General features: G+C 38.6%; 1 protein-coding gene and 1 pseudogene across 1 annotated transcript; both read right to left on the bottom strand.

The window, feature by feature from the left end:
- Positions 1 to 6,651: 6,651 nt before the first annotated feature.
- On the bottom strand, positions 6,652 to 9,413 carry LOC122148648 (SS18-like protein 2). Its single transcript, XM_042775846.1, has 5 exons — positions 9,122 to 9,413; positions 8,902 to 9,035; positions 7,136 to 7,213; positions 6,960 to 7,056; positions 6,652 to 6,681 (listed from the first exon to the last, which is right to left on the bottom strand). The coding sequence occupies exons 1-5, from the start codon at positions 9,188 to 9,190 to the stop codon at positions 6,667 to 6,669; spliced, it is 393 nt and encodes a 130-aa protein (XP_042631780.1). The 5' UTR covers positions 9,191 to 9,413; the 3' UTR covers positions 6,652 to 6,666.
- A 1,328-nt stretch (positions 9,414 to 10,741) lies between these two features.
- LOC109072481 lies at positions 10,742 to 19,441 on the bottom strand (annotated as a pseudogene).
- Positions 19,442 to 20,288: the final 847 nt, after the last annotated feature.

The raw sequence follows: 20,288 nt of genomic DNA, 5'->3' as shown, positions 1-20,288 counted from the left end.
GCAGTTAATAGTTGCATATGTTGTGATATGTCGATGTTTGTTTTCGAGCAGGGGAGGCCGGTCCACAGCGGCTGGTCAGCCAATCAGGGGATTCGGCCAGCTTCGAGGTGACCGAGGCGTCCTCAGCCAATGGGGACAGTCTGGTTCTATCCATGTTCTCCGGAGCCTGACCTCAATTGGCGGCCTGTTAAACAAAAGGCGGTACGAGTTTAATTTGTTTATCAGACACTTCTATCAAAAACGGTGTTCGTCGGGGCGGTTGTGTTTGAGATGAGTGTGTCCCTAATGTTGAGTGTGTTTTTTAGGAAACACAGCTGTGGCGAACAGGAAGTGTGCACTCTGCCCTCTCCTCCTCTCCACCACGCCAGTGACGACAGTAACCAGGTACTAATGACTCAGTAAACCCCCACACGTTTATATATATCATCATCATAAGAGGTGGCTTTTAACAGTGGATGTTTTCTCATATGCAGCTGTTACTGTAACAAAAATGCTGTCAAATTAACTTGAGACAACGGTTTAGCATCTTTTAGAAAACATTCTGTATTGAGTTCTGCGTTAAAATTCAGATCCAAGAACTTGAAAAGTTTGAGCCAGTAACAATACCCATGGAAGAGGAGGAGTTGATCCAGTTTTTTCAACTCTTTCTGCATGAGTTGATTGTCTTTCTGCAAAAACAAAATAAACAGCCTTGTGTTCATAGTTAGCGCACCATGCATTTCTGCAAATTGGTAATAATGTACTGTATTTGTAACTTGGCACATTAAACACAATTTCTGAATTTTCGAATTTTTCTGGATGCCGCATCGAAAATTAAATGTTAGATGCCAGGAAATGACATCAAAGAGCGGACTCTGATCTGATCTTAAATTGTCTTGATCATTTGATTCCAGGTGGTATTTATTAGCGAAAACAGCATTTCAGATGTTGTTAAAGCGTAAAAATCCCCAAGAAAACTTCATATGATAAATAAATATAGAAATATAGAATTTTTTTTATTAGCCACTTATTTTAAAATTATTTTAAAAGACTTGAATAACATCAGACCACCATGTATACACAATTACATTTCTCAGAAACTAAAAACTTTGAAACTTATGTGAAAACTTTTTAAATACATTAAACTGTTTTCACCATCTTGAGCATCAGCATTTTGTCATTGGCCTTTGTGCTACTTGTGTGTTTCTTGCACATTGGCATTGTTTTGCTTTGTATGAGTTTTTTAAAACAATCTTTCCTATAGCGCGAATTGTAGAGCATGGTGCTAACAATGCCAAGGTCATAGGTTTGATTGCCATATGATTGATTCTTAGGACACAATGTCATAGGTTTGATTCCCAGTGGATTAGGTCATAGGTTTTATTCCCATATGTTCGATTCTTAGGACACAAGGTCATGGGTTTGATTCCCAGTGTGCTATGTCATAGGTTTGATTCCCATATGTTCGATTCCTAGGACACAAGGTCATGGGTTTATTTGATTCCCAGTGGATCAGGTCATAGTTTTTTATTCCATATGTCTGATTCTAAGGGCACAAAGGTCATGGGTTTGATTCCCATATGTTCGATTCTAGGACAACAAGGTCATAGGTTTGATTCCCATATGTTAGATTCTTAGGACTTCCAAGGTCAGCTGGGTTTGATTTTCCCAGAAGTGCTCTGTCATAGGTTTGATTCCCATATGTTCAATTTCTGGGGACACAGGGGTCATGCGGGTTTGAGTTACATTAGGATTAGAATATAGGTTTTTATTCCCATATGTGTGCGATTCCTAGGACAACGGTCATGGGTTTTGATTTCCCATCTTATTCGATGTTATAGGAGCTAAAAAGTCATGGGGTTTTGATTCCCAGTGGATCTTGGAGTCATGGGTTTTATGCCTATGTTGATTCGTATCCTCGGTTTGAGATGAAAGCAGGTTTGATTCCCATATTGTTCGATTCTGAGACCTGGAGGTCGTGTGGAGTTTGATTCCCAGTGGATTTGGTCATAGGTTTTGATATTCTCAATCTGGTCGATTCCTGGGCACAAAGGTCATGGGTTTGCGATTTCCATGTATCGTGATTCCTGGGACACAAGGTCGTAGAGTTTGATTCCATATGTTAGATTCTCTTAGGACTTCTGCAAGGTCGTGGGTTTGATTCCCCAGGTGTGCTATGTCATGCAGGTTTGTTTGAGTCCCCATGTTCTGATTCCTAGGACCACAAGGTCAAGGGGTTTGATTACCTAGGTCATGAGTTTGGTTCCCAGGATCTAAGGTTTAAGGTTTGATTTCCAAATATGCAAGGTCAAGGGTTTGATTCACAGGACTGTCATCTAATTTGGAATTTTGGGACGCTTTGTACTGCAAACTCCATGAAGCCAATATGTTTGTGTGTTCCTTTGTGTTGCAGGGTGCGTAAAACCTTCAAAACCACCAGCTCATAAAACTGCGGCGTGGCGCTCCACTCGCACTTTGCCAACACAATCCCAGCTCTTCCCTTCTACCAGACTGACTCCTCCCCTCCAGCAGCCAATGGGGAGATCCATGCAAAGGCCTGCAGTCTCGCGTCGTGGTCGACAGCCAATGATGCCCTCATCCTCGGGATGTCCTCCTGGTCTTCTTTCACCAACAACAACAACAGCAGCGCAGAGGTTTCCCAGCCCAAGATCATGAGCAAAGGCTTTAAAACCTTCCCGCCTCAAAAACCCGAGCCATCGACCCTCGTCCTGCACCAGTACTTGGTGGACCAGTGCTGGGAGAGGTCGCAAACGCTTTTCATGTATTTTGGAGGTAACGCTCAGATGCAACCCCAGATCAGCTTTTAAATGCTTTGAGTGGGACGCCACTGAGAAACTTTATAAAGGGGTGTCGGTCGTGTCGGAGAAGCAGAAGCGGGAGGATATTATTTAATTATCCAAACACGGCGTCGTAGAAACCTTGATCTTGTGGTGTGCCGTGAACCTAAACTAGACTCCAACCTTGTAAACTTAGAAGTGTTTTTATATGGAGGAATTTGCATTTAACATAGTGGTCAATAACATTTTGTGTACACTGATGCGTGTGTCAAACATCTCCGAACAGAACTATTCAGCCTTCCACGCTGTCCCAAACCATGCATGGGTCAGTGTTACTCAGCAGCTAGTCGGGACCATTTCAACTGGCGGCCGCATCGGCACGACTGAAGCCTTCAGTCTCGCAGCGCGGCGTTCGGCTTCGAGTTTACATGACTGTTTCGATATGCAAGGCCACCGTGCTCACTCACAGCGCGCTATCGCAGCCACATTACGAAGATCCTCCCCACCCCCCCTGGAGTCCCGGTCTGCCTAAACGTGACGTACCCACATAACGAATACTTGTGTTTTTTAAAATAGCTTGTAAACTGCCAAATGTCACGTGGACGACCTCAGGACTGCAGGCTCTCAGCGTACTGTTGCCATAGCTTGTAAATGACTAAAAAGAAACGAAAGAGAACTATAAATAATTTACTTGTTTATGAAGAGGCTTCGAGCAGGCTCGGGCAGAATATAATAATCATAGCAGGAAGTTGTAATTTGAAAGAAAATACACTACTTTTTTCAAACATCTGAAAGATAAAAAAAATACAAGTAAAAAACGGTTGTTAGTCGTAACTTTGTGCCATGTTAGTTTTGAATAGGCACTTGCAGATATTTTCTCTAACCAAAGTAGTGTTTTAGAGGGGCGAAATGGTGCGTGGGAGCCGTAGTAGTGTTTCTATCATAGAAAAAACTTTTTAATAAAAACACGAACGCCTTCTGTACGGGTCAAACGCGTTCATTTTCCCATGACCTTCTCAGGAACGAACACTAACACTTTCCCATACCAAAATAACATGTATTCCTGTCAAATATGAGATATTTCTTGTACAAATGTTGACAGTCGTATCTATTTTGTAGTTTCTTACCACATTATACCATTATGTCTATAAGTTAGCGTAATTATATAGGCTTATTATTAAGTAAAAACTTTATTTGTCCCAAAGATGGTGGAAGCACATTTCTTTTCTTTCCTACAGAGTTTAACTGTACCTTCTTTCTCACAGAGGTTAACAAATACGCCATTATAAACACTAATAACTGGTTATGGTCGGATTGGGGTGTTTTTTTTTTTTTTTTGGTTATTTTTGAGCCCAGATTCCTGTTGGTTTTCTGTGGTTTGCAGGGCTGCATCTGAAAAGCCCAGAAATGTTCATTTCGTGACGGTTTGCCGATGCCAATGTTGCCTGTATTTATGATATGACCATGTTTTTCTGAAAACTACATACTTACCATGTTTACAGAGAATCGTTTGCTGTATATAAATATATCTTTTTATAGTTCTGTGCTTTGCACAATCAAAATGTAGGTTCGTTGCTTCGTCCGTGTTTTTCCTCCCAAACTGTTTAGGCATTTTTTTTTTTTTTTAAGATTAAACATCTTCGATGAACCGTGGGACTGTAATGCTCAACGATTCTAAGCTGTGTTCAAACATGGTTTCTAGTGGCTTCAAAAAGATAAATAAAAGGGAGGTTTAAAAATTAAAAAGAAAGAAATGACATTGCCCTGACTGAAGAACATGAGGGGGTGGACTGCTTGGCTTTATTGTTGCTTATTGGGTCACTAGAGCTGGCAACTGATTATTGTCCAAGTGTACCAGGCAAGCAAAAAATAAATATATAACATAACATCCGCTTTCATTTCGTCCTTTGATATCCTTTTGCATACATTTTTAGTATTCACAGTGTCACGACTGTAATGTGTTTGGGTTACACAAAGCACGGTTGAATAATATAAAGGACCTATACAGGTCCTTCTCAAAAAAAATTACATATTGTGAAAAAAGTTCATTATATGCCAGAATGTAATGATACAAATTAAACTTTCATATATTCTTTAGATTCATTGCAGACCAACTGAAATATTTCAGGTCTTTTATGTGGTTTAATATCTGATGATTTTGGCAGGAACAGCTCATGAAAACCCAAAAATTCCTATCTCAAAAAATTAGCATATCATGAAAAGTGACCTAATAATCATCTGAAATCAACTAATTACACCTGCAACAGTTTCCTGAGGCTTTTAAAAACTACCAGCCTGGTTCATTACTCAAAATCCGAAAGCATGGGTAAGATGCGCGACCAGACTGCTGTCCAGAAGGCCATCAACTGACACCCTCAAGCGCGAAGAGGGTGAGACACAGAAAGAAATTTCTCTTGAACGAATAGGCTGTTCCCAGAGTGCGTATCAAGGCACCCTACAGTGGGAAGTCTGTGGGAAAAAGGAAAAAGTGTAGGCAAAAAACGCTGCACAACGAGAGGAGGTGACCGGACCCTGAGGAAGATTGTGGAGAAGGACCGATTCAGACCTTGGGGGACCTGCGGAAGCAGTGGACTGAGTCTGGAGTAGAAACATCCAGAGCACCAGTGCACAGGCGTTCATGCTTGTGAACCAGAACAGCGGCAGAAGCGCCTGACCTGGGCTACAGTAGAGACGGGGCAGCACTGGAACTGTTGCTCAGTGGTCCAAAAGTACTTTTGTTTTTCCGGATGAAAGCAAATTTTTGCATGTCATTCGGACAATCAAAAGGTGCCAGAGTCTGGAGGAAGACTCAGGAGAAGGAAATGCCAAAATGCCTGAAGTCCAGTGTCAAGTACCCACAGTCAGTGATGGTCTGGGGTGCCATGTCAGCTGCTGGTGTTGGTCCACTGTGTTTTATCAAGGGCAGGGTCAATGCAGCTAGCTATCAGGAGATTTTGGAGCACTTCATGCTTCCATCTGCGGAAAAGCTTTATGGAGATGAAGATTTCCGTTTTTCAGCACGACTGGCAACCTGCTCACAGTGCCAAAACCACTGGTAAATGGTTTAACTGACCATGGTATTACTGTGCTCAATTGGCCTGCCAACTCTCCTGACCTGAACCCCATAGAGAATCTGTGGGATATTGTGAAGAGAAAGTTGAGAGACGCAAGACCCAACACTCTGGATGAGCTTAAGGCCGCTATCGAAGCATCCTGGGCCTGCCATAACACCTCAGCAGTGCCACAGGCTGATTGCCTCCATGCCACGCCGCACTGAAGCAGTCATTTCTGCAAAAGGATTCCCGACCAAGTATTGAGTGCAATAACTGAACATAATTATTTGAAGGTTGACTTTTTTTGTATTAAAAACACTTTTCTTTTATTGGTCATATGAAATATGCTAATTTTTTGAGATAGGAATTTTGGGTTTTCATGACTGTATACCAAAAAATCATCAGTATTAAAACAATAAAGAACCTGAAATATTTCAGTTGGTGTGCAATGAATCTAAAATATATGAAGTTTAATTTTTATCATTACATTATGGAAAATAATGAACTTTTTCACAATATGCTAATTTTTTGAGAAGGACCTGTATATGTAGATCCAGATGCAATCTGATTTTCATTTTCCGCAGAATGGGTTTAAACATGGTAAAATATTAAATGGAGCTGAAAACACGCTTCTGTGAGTGACTGAAAGCATCATCAAACTCAGACTAAATAGTTAGTGATGAAGTTCTGTCGACTTCTGCTGCTTGTGTAAAAGTACAAGTGTTTATTGAAGTTTATACATTTATTATACAAAGCACCGACGTAAAATCATTATGAAATTAGTTACAGAAAAACAATGTTTCCCAACGGAAGCATCCAGAGATCGTCTTTTCCTCTCAGCCAATGCGATTCTGGGTGGTTAAAAAGCAAAACATATATATACATTTATATATAAAGAATAATTTAATAACTTATATTTCATATATAGAATGTTAACTGTTATAATTGATTAAATATAATTAGAATAACAATACAGTTAAAATTATATATAGGGATTTTTTTTTTGCAAATATGTTTGGTGCAACTCTTGGCACAGAAATGACTTCATTCTATATTCACTCATATGAATGTACGCTAACAACTCCACACTCACATTTATTATAACATTTACGATACAAATCTAACTGACGGTGTGGTCCGAGGTCTGCGTCTCCGGCAGGATCTCGGTGCTGGCGTCAGCTATGGTTCCCAAATACACAATGTTGCGGTGCAGAATCTGCTGGTATCTGTGGAGATGATGGAGCACATGCTTTTTATAAACGCAGCGAAGCATCTGAAGAGAACAGATGCATGAAACTCACGCACTGCACACACTCCCGTGGCGCGGCCTTCTGCAGATACTCTGTGATGCATCGCACCAGCTGATCGTTTCTCATCCAGCAGCTGGAAAACACAACATCAGTCAGTTAACAGGCCAGTCACTTTTTAATTTTGCAGGTCAAGATTTTTTTTATTTTTGTTTTGCACCAGAGATATAATTTAGTTCTTCATGACTATTTCAAAGCCTCTCCAGCTGGCAGTTTTCTGCAACTGTAGCTTAAACATTTCTATATGTAAACTAACCTCATAAGTGTCTAACCTTAGTGTACTACTTAATGCTATTTGCTTAATAAATATGCATATGTAAATACGGTGGTTGAATGTTAATGAGCACGTGGTTTTAATGTCATAATTATGATTTAACCCCTTAACTTTCACCGTCCCACCTGTGGGACGCTTGGTGCTCTTTTTTTGTTGTTGTCCTTTTTCTCTATAAAATCTTTTAGTAATCATCATAAATTATATATCATTAGAAGCCCAAGATTCATCCTGTGAAAACCATTTTGAAATCGGACATTGCGTTACCATGGAAATGTTACTTTAAAATCTTATGGCGGTCTCCTCCCCCTTAGTGGGCGGGTGTCAAGTGTCATATTACAAAATGCATTACGGTCTTTTAGAATCAAAACTTTTTATAATCTTGGCAACAAAACATATCATTGGAAAGGTCTGAGATCTCAGGATTCCATATTTGGTGGTTATTTTGAGTATTGAAGTAAAATTGACAGAGAAATCTAGGGAAAAAATTCATTAACAAAATTCAAAGGAGTTTCTGATGGCTCCCAGTGGCTGTTTGTGGTATGACGCCCTAAATAAACTCTCACAGGAACCTCAATTTTTTTCATATCAACTTCAAATTTGGAACATAACTTTAGACACAAGGCTTTAATATTATACCAATTTTAGAGTAAAACCTGTTATGTAAAATATTTATAATAAATAAAATAAAATTAATATAACATTTTATTTACAGTACATTTAAACTTCTATAACTCTTTGATACTTTAATTTTTTGAAAAAAATTCCACTTTTGGCAAAATCTGCTAATTTTCCTTCTCTTCTATAAAAGAGACCAACCTTAGGTCTATATTCCAAAGTGTTCATAAAATACAACAATTTAAGTTTGGATAGTGCACTTTAATGCCTATTTTAAAAAATGGGGGGTGACAGTTAAGGGGTCAAACTTCTCACTTAAATATATAAATTATGGAACTATAACAATAAGTAACTATCAAACTTTAGTTTTTCATTTTGTTTAAATTCACGATAACAAAATTCTCAACTCTACCTAGATTTAAAGTCTTTATTGTTGAAATCGCCCTGTACTGTGAAACCTCTTAAACTCTAAATAAATAATAAGTTTATGATTTTATCTTCCATTCTGCTTGAGGTTTCCCTTGTTTGTCTGTTTTAAGTTTTTCCCTTTAACGTTTAATACATTTTTGCAATAAATCTAACTCCTTATATATCTGCACAACGTTTTTTATATTGAGTTTGAGTGTTTTCTCACTTTAAAAAAAAATAAAGATTATATATTAAATGTTGAGTTTGTGATTTTACTCTTAAATAAATAATTAAATAAATCAGTAAATAGCGATTCGCGCGTATTTACAAACCGGCGCGACTCTGGAACTCTCGCGTTCACACTGCAGCGGATACAAGTGGCGCGAATTTGTTTTTCAAATCTCAACGGACAGCGGTTTAATAATACCGGCGAACTGAGGCGAGCGGTTCCGAAGAAAGACGGTGACCGGGGATCTAAAACCTCCAGAGGACGTTCAGCTCGATATCTGCGTCTCTGTAAGTTACCGCGACACACCGCGCTGAGTGACGGAACTAACATTACTCGTCCGTTGCGCTTCCGTTGCGTCCCGGAAACGTGAGGCTGTGAGATTAGTTATAGAATGCGGCTATTTCTCTCGTAAATAATCGAACTCTGTGACCGTATTAAGCAGTGAAACGTCAACTCACTCTTTGAATGGTCTCCTGGTTAATTTGCTCTTTTCCGCGCTGCCGTTTGGGAACAAAAACAACAGACATGTTCCAGACTCGGAGCTCACGGCACCGACGCGCCTCACTTGTGTAGCGTTAAGATGAGAAACAGCTTCAGAAATCCCGAACCCCGAGGAACAAATCGATGAATTCCAGCATTTTATTGCGTGTAAACAGTCTCCGTCAGGTCAGGTCAGATCGACGCGTTTCTTCTGCTGGTCGGAGGTTTTCCTGACGCGCTTCATTACTGACGCCTGCAGGTCACTTCAGCACTGACGCCCTTCCTCTTAAAAAAAAAAAATCTAATGTAAATATAAAACAAGCACTCAACTGTACATAAGTTATGTATTGCACAGAGCTGTGTTTCTCAACCAGCAAACCACAGTTTAGAACCTAGCGGAAATATTACAAATATTTAAAAGAACAGAATTAAAATGTTAAGAGGGCCAGACATTATATTTCTTAATCTGACCCCTCAGTGTCTGTTTCTGAAACAGGATATTTAATTTATATATTTAAATTGTTGTATTAAAATAGTCTAAGAGAATTAAAATGCTAAAATATCTGATTATTGTGTTAATTTACATGATTTTATTGTATGTATATTTATTTAAAAATAAAAAATGTGTAAATTAATTTATATTAGAATAATCTAACAAAATAAAAATGATTTAAAAAAATGCTGTAAAAAATTTAAAAAGATTAATAGCCTTCAATATTTTCAACAAGTAGCTGACATCATATTTTTTTTTTATCTGGCCTCTCTTCAACTGTTTTGAAATTTCTATTATCACGAAATTCATTGTTAATCACTTTAATATAGTGACATTCATTCGTTTTCTTTAATAATAATAATAATAATAATAATATATAATATAATATATTATATATATTATATATATATATATATATTATATATAGATATATATATATATATATATTATAATATATAACGCCTATACACATACTTGTAGTGATATTTTAGCCTACACGTTCATGTTTTGAGTATAGAACGAATAACATTTTAGTTTTCATGTTGCATGACTTTTCTCATTTTATTTTCAGAATCAAGAATCTATTTTCTTAATATACTTTTTTAATATCCCCAAAAATCCTATAAATTATATTTAAAACACTTTATACTGCATTGGATAACATGAACAACACTTCTACAGCATCATTAATGTTATTTTCAACATTTAGTAATACATTTTTAAAGTCAAAAGTTGTGTGTTAAATTAAATGAACCTCAAACTAAAAATTAAAATATATAAATATAAAGATAAAATATAATCAATACCAAAAAACCAAAAACACTCAAAACTAAAATAAAAAATTAATTATATTAACTGAAATAAAAAATGCTAGTCCATTCTTTCATTATTCTGTAAAACAAAATAAATATAAATAACTGCTGAACACAATATATTACTCTTTATTTGTTCATGTTAGATCATGGATTAACTGTGTTAAGAAATAAGACCTTATTGTAAAGTGTTACCCATTTAAAAAAAAAAAAAATTATTATTGGCACATGCTACTAATTAATTGTTCTTGTTTGCATGTTTATTGATAAAAAACAAGGACACACAAAGAGGATACTGAACAACTATTTATTTCTCTTGAATAAAAACCTGTTTGTCCCGTTTGAAGCCCTCTAAGAGCACACCATGTACAACTGCTCCAATTCAGAAAAACTACAAAACAAACTTGCCAATCAAATTCCTCCAGAGCAAATCACATTAACCCTGTAATACACGACACGATACTCTGCACATCTGTCCATCTCATACAAGGTCCGCTTCGACTTCAGCGTGGCATCAGGCTTGAGGACTCGTTTTCACATCTCACTCCAGTCCGAAATCTGCCACTCACTTAGCGGTTTCCCATCATGCCCTGTTCTGAGCGATCGGTCAGACTGCGTTTCGCTAGCTGCCTGCGTGTTGCAATTAGTAGTGCTTTTAAAGGGAGTGGCTTAGTTAATGCAAGTAGAGTTAAAACCAACTAAGAAACGGACACGACAGTGAACGCTGGGAAAAATAAAGAGCACTTCTCCTCCAAATGTCATCCATAATTCAGTCTTTGGATCTTTGAAACACAAATTTAAAATATGAAGCACGCCGAAAAATAATTAACTCCCATCCAACAGTGCAGGAACTAGTGCTTCAGTGACATTCAAAGGGGAGAGACGGGATCAGACTTCACTCCGGTAACAGAGCAATAGATGGCTGGTACCTGAAACAACACGTTAACAACATACAAGTGGATCAAACAGGAAACTATTCACAATAGAGGGGTTCATTGAATCGTTATGGACACTTAATTCGGGTGAAACTCGCCTCCTGTTTAGACTCGGAGCCTCGAATGTGACGTCAGATGTTTTTACAGAGCTACACGATGCATCAGTGCTTTTGAATCTATACTGAAATACTGTACATTGTGAGAAACCTCCTTGCACAATTCAACCAAGTCACTTTCTGGTATGTGAGCTTTATGAAATGACATCAAATTTAGCCCGCGTCGTTTGTCTTTAAAGTGCACGTGGACACAATTTCAACATCCAATCTGGCTCTTAAAAGGTTTCAGGATCTTTCCAGAAGATCTTTAAACAGTGATGGGGCTCATCGTTCAGGGTTTATATCAAAAAGCCCTCTTAGTTCAATTTAAATAACTGACATCGAAAGGCAAGAATAACTGGCACTCGAATATCAAAATACATTTTAAAGAGAAGAACAGCAAGGTGGAACAAACTTCCTGTTTAGAGTGGCAGAGAGAGGACTTCAGGACAAAAACAAAAGCTGAATTCATCAATACATTCAATCATAAACCAGGGTGTTTTCGTGACCCGCTGAGGCTCGACCAGACTATCCGCAAAAAAGAGCTTTTGGGGGATGAAATAAACTAATGAGCTAAAAACAAAATGTACTAGTACTACAAACCATGTCAAACTATTAAATTAATTTACCAGACGGTGAGCATGAAACCAGCATAGATGTGGATTTCTAGACTGGGTTTTGGTGCTTCAGAGACATTAGAGAACAGATCCAAAAAAACACAAACATGGCGTAATAAAGCTATACGACTGAGGAGCGCTCACAGTATCAGCGGGGTTCTGTACACCTAACTGAATATTAGCAAATACCTTCCTGTGTTTATTACGAAAGGAACTAAAGGTTGATGCAAAAAATACCAGATAGTAATAGTAATCATCATCATCCTCAGGAAGTTTTACGGCATTTTGTACACAAATTCTCCCCTCGAATGCAGATCAAACGTTTCCAAAAACAGCAAATGTTTTTTTTTTTTTTTTTTTTCTAGAAAAGGAAGAAAGGAGAAAATAAACTCAAAGCTGTGTGTCCAGCCGAAGGCAGGCGTCGCCCGCGCTGGTGTGAAACAGAGAGAGGCAGTTCCCGTTAGTCAGGAGTCGAAACCAAAGCGTTAATCTAGACGTGACGATCGGAGATTCTTGGCTGTTGGGATGATCTGGTCTTCAGGTTGGACTACGCTGACACTTTATTCTCCTTCTGAAACAAACGTCAAACACACACACACACACAAGAAAAGACGAACGTTAGAAAGGCATTTAAATTTAGAGAGATTTTAATCATTTTACTCTTACTTCATTGGTGTTCAAATAGTTTAATTTGGGGGTAAAAAAATCCAAATATTTCAATATCAGATAAATGAAATAAAAAAATGCCAAATCTCTAATTGGCTGATAATGATGTAGTCATAACAACCAGTGTTATTTTAATATTTTATTTTATTTTATATACTATTATAGTATTCATCAATATATTTAATAAGGTTTTATCTTTATTTTCGTTCTTTGCAATTTTATGAGCCTTTATATACATACATAAACATTACATTTTTTTTTATGTTTAAATTGCTTTACCTTTATTTTAGTAATTTTTCAACTTGAACAAAAACGAGAAATGTTAGTTTAAATAAACCAGTGTATGCTTTCTTGACTAATTTTATTTTAATTACCAAAAATGGGTAACACTTTTTATTTTAACGATCGATTCTCACGATTAACTAGTTGCTTTTTAGCATGCATATTATCTTACTAACTATTAATAATCTTACTAACTATTAATAAGCAGCAAATTAGGAGTTTGTTCAGGGATGACTCTTAGCTAATAGTGAATACGTGTTCCCTATTCTAAAGTGTTACCCAAAAAAGATTTTTAAATAGCTTTAGTAACAAAGTACAGCTATCATGACTTCTGCTTCTGAGAAACATGAGACCCTGTGACAAGGGTCCATTACTGTGGAAAGAGAGGAAGTGCTAACCCTGTACTCAAAGTCAGAGAACTCTCGTCCTCCTCTGCCGCCTCTAAACCCGCCCCTGAATCCGCCTCCACCCCCGCGGGAGGGCATGAACGAGCCCCTGCTAGCCGCACGCCCGCGACCGCCACGGAAGCCCATGCCGCCACCTCTGCCGCGGAAACCACCGCGTCCACGATTGTAACGCAGCGGAATACCGAACGTCTCGGCGTTCATCCTCCTCTCCTCCGCCCAGGTCTGCCTCCGCTCCCTGAGAACCAAAAATACATCAGAAAGCAATTCAACCGTGTGTCATTCACTTCTGCTGTTGTGCAAGATTCAATCCCTAAAATCCACCTTTGGCAAGATGCCGGTCTAATCTGGAACATGTTTACGTGACATTCGTCTTGGAGTGAGCTAGATTTGGATTATGATATAAACAAACAGCTGTTTTATAAGATGCCATGGACAAATTTGCAATGAAAGGTTTCATTGTATGACTGTGTGATAAAATTAGAAGGCAGGTAATCGTTTAAAATGCAACTTGAAAACACAAAGCGACATTTCTGTTGCTTTGGTTATATTATTTAATCAGGTTTTCAAAACTTCCTAACCAATTAATTTAAATATTTAAATAGTTTGCATAATATTTAAATAGCTTCATAAACACATTAGCATGTCAAAACATATATATATATATATAAAAAAGACTGCACCTTCCAAAAGAACCTCCAGATTTCTCCTTTCTAGAAAAGACAGAAGAGCGTACGCCGATTAGATGATTCATTCACAGTTACTTCTGAACTTCACCACAACAAATTACTACACTAAATGAAGAATTACTGAATCACTCAAAAGCATCTACACACTGTTTGAACCAGCTCAGACAAGATAGATGTTAAACGCTGATGCTTTTTCATGACTCATTGTTGGATCAGACTGTTAAAAAAATATATATATATATATTCTATTTCTGTGACTTGAGCATTGTAGCAAAGTCATGTGGCAATTATAGCATTACTGTATAGCATAGCCTATTGTTGAATATTGCATACGGTTTCATAACTTGTCACACCTGAGAACACACTGTTAATGGACATTAGGGCTGGGTTGAAGATATCAACGCGATTTTGATCTGTTAGTATATGCTGTTTTCAGCTGATGTGTGAATAAAACTGTACACTGTTACTTCTAATAAAAAACAAACAAAGTCGTAGCTTTCAAATTCTGTCAATTGTCACAAAATGTAATGTACTCTTTATTTGTTGATAGACATCAATAATATGATCATTAAATGTCCACAGCTCGTTAGTCAACGAGACACAGTATCTCTAGAGAGAAGCGTTTTGCTAATTTTATGTACTATATTATATTGATTAGGTGTTTACAGACATAACAAATGTACTAAATTTGCTAAATATAACTTTTTTACTTTGCTAAATATAACTTGTGTTACCAAAAAGTTTTTTCTCCTCAAGAAAAATTCACATTTTATTTCCAAACTAATCCGTATCGAATCACGAGTCTGTGCCAATACCCAGCCCTAATGAACATGTTACTAAAAATACTACAAATGTTCGCGCAGGAGCCGAGATCTCACCTGGAGTCGTCACATGAGATGTTGTCGAAGAAGGACTTGGATTTGTCATAGTAACAGTTGGGTCCCAGTGGATCCTCCTCATCAGCGTTGCCTTCACTGTTCTGGGTCTCCACACCGGAATCGGTCTTCTCCTCCCCGTTCAGAGTCTTCTCTGATTTCTCACTCTTCTCATCTGCAGCGCAGAGTGACATTAAAATACTGACATTAAAAATCAAACCTAACAATGAATACTGCACTCTTGGTTTGTGTTGATGTAACATTTAATACAGTTTTTCCCACGTAGCACCTTTAATCTTGAGTTTGTTTTGGAACTCGCGGTCGATCTCTTCTTTATTGAACTGTGCATTGGCACTCTCAAAGTCAAAGTCTTTCTCAAATTTCATTGGTCCCATCTCTACGCCCGTTAAACCTGCCCCCGCCCATGTTGACCGCTGCCTCCGCCACCACTGCCCCGCCCCTTTCTCACTGGAGGAGCGCCACCTGGAGAGAGAAACAACCGTTATCACAAATGAAGGTTATGGTCCTGATCATGTTTATGCAAGCGCAGGACAGGAGTTTTAAAGCGACTCACCACCAGAATGCCGTTTATTTGGATCTTTGTTATCAGGCCTGTTTGAGTCGGATTCTGGCCGAGGAACCCTCTGAACATCAGACGATGTAGCTAAACAACATATATCACAATTAATGGCTGCAGGTGAAAAACTCTTCTTCAGCTATATATGCACATTAAACTCTTATGTTTATCATTTTCCAATGCCGTGATTCTCACCTTTTTGTTCCTGGTTTTCAGCAGATTTCTGGGTGCTGAGAGCGGGTCGGGTCGCTCCGGGGCTCCTCTGACACACCGTACTGGTTGCAGCCGCAGCAGGGGCGACTGGGGCCGTCTGGACCGCATGCTCCAGGGTCGGGGTCTTCCTCGAAGGCTCCAGAGATGGGCTTGAACGACCTGAACGAGAGGACACAATTCAGACTCACAAAAACAACACGACAATGTGGACAAGAGTTAGAGGATGGAGCTCTGTATCATTTAACATGATAAACGTGAAGGAAGAGTTCATTCACTAATGAAAATTTGCAGAAAATTTACTCTGATGTAGACGAGTTTGTTTCTTCATGGGAAAAGATTTGGTTAAATTTACCATTACATCACTTGCTCACCAGTGGATCCTCTGCAGGTTGTAAGAAACAAATCCATCAAGGTCAAAGTACGAGTCCATACTGTCCCGATCCGATCCGAGTCATTAAATATTGAGTATCTGCCGATACAGAGTCCTGATCCGATACTTGTATTCTCCTAGTGCTTGGTGCACATTTGAAGCACATTAAAGTTATTCAAATCAATCCCATGTATACAGGGATGTGCAGAGACTTTCTCAGGGGCAGGGCATCAAATGGAAAAATAAAGGGCCATCTATCATCACTTATTCAATTTAATAATTACTCTCTCTCTTTATATATCTTCCAATAATAAGATTCACACTATCTCTTTATATATGCAAGCACTTTGCAGACATTGGGGACTGTGGGGTAACAATTAATAATATAAACTTGTATTTTATGTTTATAATAAGCAGATTAATTGCAACGAAAAGGGAAAAAAAAGTTGAGATAAGGTTAGAAAGCATGAAGTTCACGAAAGCCAGAATGCCAGTCAAGTCCAAAGCAAGACGCAACCCATAGCAATGCGTTTTGACAACGTTGTCACAGAAGATAGTAAATAAATTACTGTGGAGTGATTCCTTACACAAAGTGCACATCAAATACGCTGAACACTTAATCTTTAAGATTTGTGCAGATTTCTCTCCTGGTTCAGAGGAGAAAGCAGTATTATGGATAGAAGACTCATATTTTAGCTGGAAGGAACGGTTTAAAGGTAAAAGTGTCTTTAACTTCAGCTTTTCACTTCTCCGGATGTTAACTGATGGACTGGAGTGGTATGGATTACTTGATGTTTTTATCAGCTGTTTGGACTCTCATTCTGACGGCACCCATTCACTGCAGAGCATCCATTGATGAGACACTGATGCAATGCTACATTCCTTCAAATCTGATGAAGAAACAAACTCATCTACATCTTGGAGTACTTTTTCAGCAAATGTTCATTTGTCCGTGAACTATTCCTTTAAGACAACACGAAATGAGCATAATTTACAATGCATTTAACTTCTGTAATGTGCATCACAGGAGTGGGAATTTGCCAATTCACATCTGATGACTGGATTGTGTACAATGTGGTATGATTACTATGTAATCACTTATTTAGAAGGAATGACACTTGAGTCCTAAAACACGGCAAAGAAAGACACATGCTGTAATTACGACCAAAAGACAAACACACTAAAGCCATTCTTCACACGATAGCATCGGTTCTCCGGTTACCTTCGGGTTTGGTAGCACTCAGCGAGCGAGAGTGCGGGGGAAGAGCAGAGCTCTGGGACAGAGGGGCAGTAGTGCTCGCCTCGCTACCGAACGCAGGACCTGAGCTGCTTCCTGTGAGGAGAGGAAGTGCACAACTTTAAGTGTGGGCTTTAACACATCACACACTCGGAGAGAAACCCCTCATATGAAGCTTACATAAGAGCCAAACACTCATGCAGTCAACCCTTCTGTAAGAGCCACTTGCTTAACCAATGCTCACTCAGAAAATTTGCCTTTGTCAACATTTCTTAAAAGTTAAAAAATAATAATAATAAAATTATGTGCATCCTCTCCAGCTAAGTGTTACTGTATTGACTTGCAAAAACTCTAAAAGAGCAAAATCTCGTCTGATAATGAAGCTGATGGCAACAGTTGTAAACTGTAAAGAAGTTTTTTAGGCAGGGTCGACATGGTTTTCTCTGGTTCTTGGCACATATTATAAGTGTGCAATATCAAACATTTATTTAAAAATAAAAATGTTTAATTTAATATGCAAATAGACACTTGTGAATATATTGTCAATCGCCATCATATTTATATATTTATATAAAAAAAGGCCAGCTATCATCTTAACTTGCACTGTTTCTTATGCCATGTCATAATGTTTACAATTTAAAGACACGGCAAGACACCACCGGTGAAGAGAGTAAAATAAAAAATTAAAACTAATAGAAAATGAAGACAACTAACAGATATAACCATAATTCCCCAGTTGATTAAATACAGTACATCAAGTCAGTTGTTTTGTACTACGCTTTCTGAAATGTTATGTTTAAATATGCACTTAATTGCATAAATCAAATCAACATTTAGAATATCCACCTTTTTTTTTTGCTGTAAAAATGTCTCGAACATTTGCCTTAAAGCACTTCTGAGATTTCAGTGTGATATCTGGCATAAATTCAAGTAATGTTTTGTTTGTGTACTCTCTTCTAAACACCATCTCCACTGCTGGAAGCTGTAAGAGTGAGTGTGCACGCACCAGCCGTGACCGCCGCTCCGAACGGCTGGGGTACCATCGGACCGACTGAAGGGGGCGTACGACTGGGGGGGAAGGAGCCGCGGGACCCGCGCTGGAAGCCAGAGAGGACTGCACACCGACTGAAGGGGGCGTACGACTGGAAGGAAGGAGCCGCGGGACCCGCGCTGGAAGCCAGAGAGGACTGCACACAAACACAAGAACGACACGGGTCAATATTCACTCCGCCGTCTGCTCTGCACACACACCTGAACGCGTGAAGCTCACCTGCACGATGGCGGGATCCTGAGGAAGGTTGCAGGTGGGTTTGGGCGGCTCGCACACCGTCAGATCTTTGATGTCACTTCCTCTGAATATGATGTACTCAAAGACATCTTCTCGAGGAGGGATCGGTCTGTCCGTGGGACGGTCCTCAGTGCCAAAGGACTTCACTAGAAAAGACAACGAGAGGGGACACATTAGTTATTATGCTCACAAGGGATCCTTGTATGTTTACTCCAATTCTGTGTATCTGCACTCCATTTAGGCCAGATCTAACAGTTAATCTGGGTATTAAAGCAACCCCATATCTGATGTGTGTGTGGTGTGAATGTGTACATTCAGCCAGGACTATAACAGCACTCTCTTATGTTTGTCCTCTGTAGGTGTAACGTTATATATATATATTTAGTGTAATTTTGAGTATATGCGTGTGTTTATTGTACGTACCCTTAGCCAGAGCTACAGTGCTGTTCTCAGTGTCGATGGTGTATAAAACTCCCTCATATCGGATCTCGGCCTTTGAGATCAGACTGATCTTGCTGCCGATGTAAGGCGTCCCTCCGCTCATCCTTCCGCTTGAGTTCACTCCTGCGCTCCTCTGATCTTCTGCGCGCACGGTTTGATCGGACTGAAGGCTGCTTTTTCGGTAATTCGGTGTCGTTTTCTTTCAGCCTGGGTTTAACACGACATGGCCGAATTCATTTTCCTCCGCACTGAGCCGAGATGCATGCTGGGAAACGCGCCCCCGACGCTCCCTCACGGTATCGCGAGAGTTCAGTATGACTCCCGTTACTTTGGGAATTACGTAAGAGGCGAAATGCGATTTAACGCTGTGGGAAGTAAATAATTTGAAGGTTTACACTTAAATGGGTATGAAGGGATTCTTTTATATCCCCATGCACACGTGCAACTGTACATTATATTATAATATAAAAGTTAAAACAATAATCCCTGAAATCCCGCTCAATCTGCAATATATTTATTATTAAAGCCTGTGAAACTGTAATCTATGATCTCAGTTATAGCCAATGAGGAGAGCTGAGGAATTTGTTGATGCACAATTACACATGCTAACAGCAGAACTGAAGGATTATTTAATCATAAACACACTGTACACTGAAACATAACTACACATAACACGGGTTAAATCTTTATTATGTCATTCCAAGTATTGAATTTACATGATTTGATATCAGAAACTTGATATCATAAACCCATCCCCCATAACTGAATTTCTTATATATGCTACTCTCTGACATTTCTGCATCGTTTACCCGATTTTACTCTGAGTTCTGTTTCTTCTCGGAGCGTTCTCAGAACGTTACAAACAAACATTCTCGCAGTGACGTTAACGGAATGCTCGTTTAGAGTATTCTGGTATTTAATAAAGTTTTCAAAACATTATCAACATCACGAAAACATTATCTAATCATTGTTTCCTGAAACGTTTTAGTTTGACGTTTGTCTTGTATTTTACATAATAAAAAAATTTACATAACGTTTAGAGAAAACTAAAAAAAAAAAAATTCCCATAATGTTTGCAAAATTCTAAAATGGAATGTTCCCTTAACATTCGCAAAACTAATAAAAACGGTTCTAAAACATTTTAAAACTGG

The sequence above is a fragment of the Cyprinus carpio genome, chromosome A18, assembly GCF_018340385.1.
Source record: "Cyprinus carpio isolate SPL01 chromosome A18, ASM1834038v1, whole genome shotgun sequence".
NCBI lineage: Eukaryota > Metazoa > Chordata > Actinopteri > Cypriniformes > Cyprinidae > Cyprinus > Cyprinus carpio.
The sequence above is the reverse complement of the archived record's forward strand: the minus strand, read 5'-3'. Positions and strand labels throughout refer to the sequence as shown.

What these genes read in the sequence shown, in the direction of transcription:
- LOC122148648 (XM_042775846.1), bottom strand. Translation starts at nt 9,190, where the DNA reads ATGTCTGTTGTTTTTGTTCCCAAACGGCAGCGCGGAAAAGAGCAAATT. An exon ending in ACCAGGAGACCATTCAAAGA is followed by an intron (nt 9,036 to 9,121) that starts GTGAGTTGACGT and finishes CTAATCTCACAG; the next exon opens with CCTCACGTTTCCGGGACGCA. An exon ending in GCGCCACGGGAGTGTGTGCA is followed by an intron (nt 7,057 to 7,135) that starts GTGCGTGAGTTT and finishes TCATCTCCACAG; the next exon opens with ATACCAGCAGATTCTGCACC.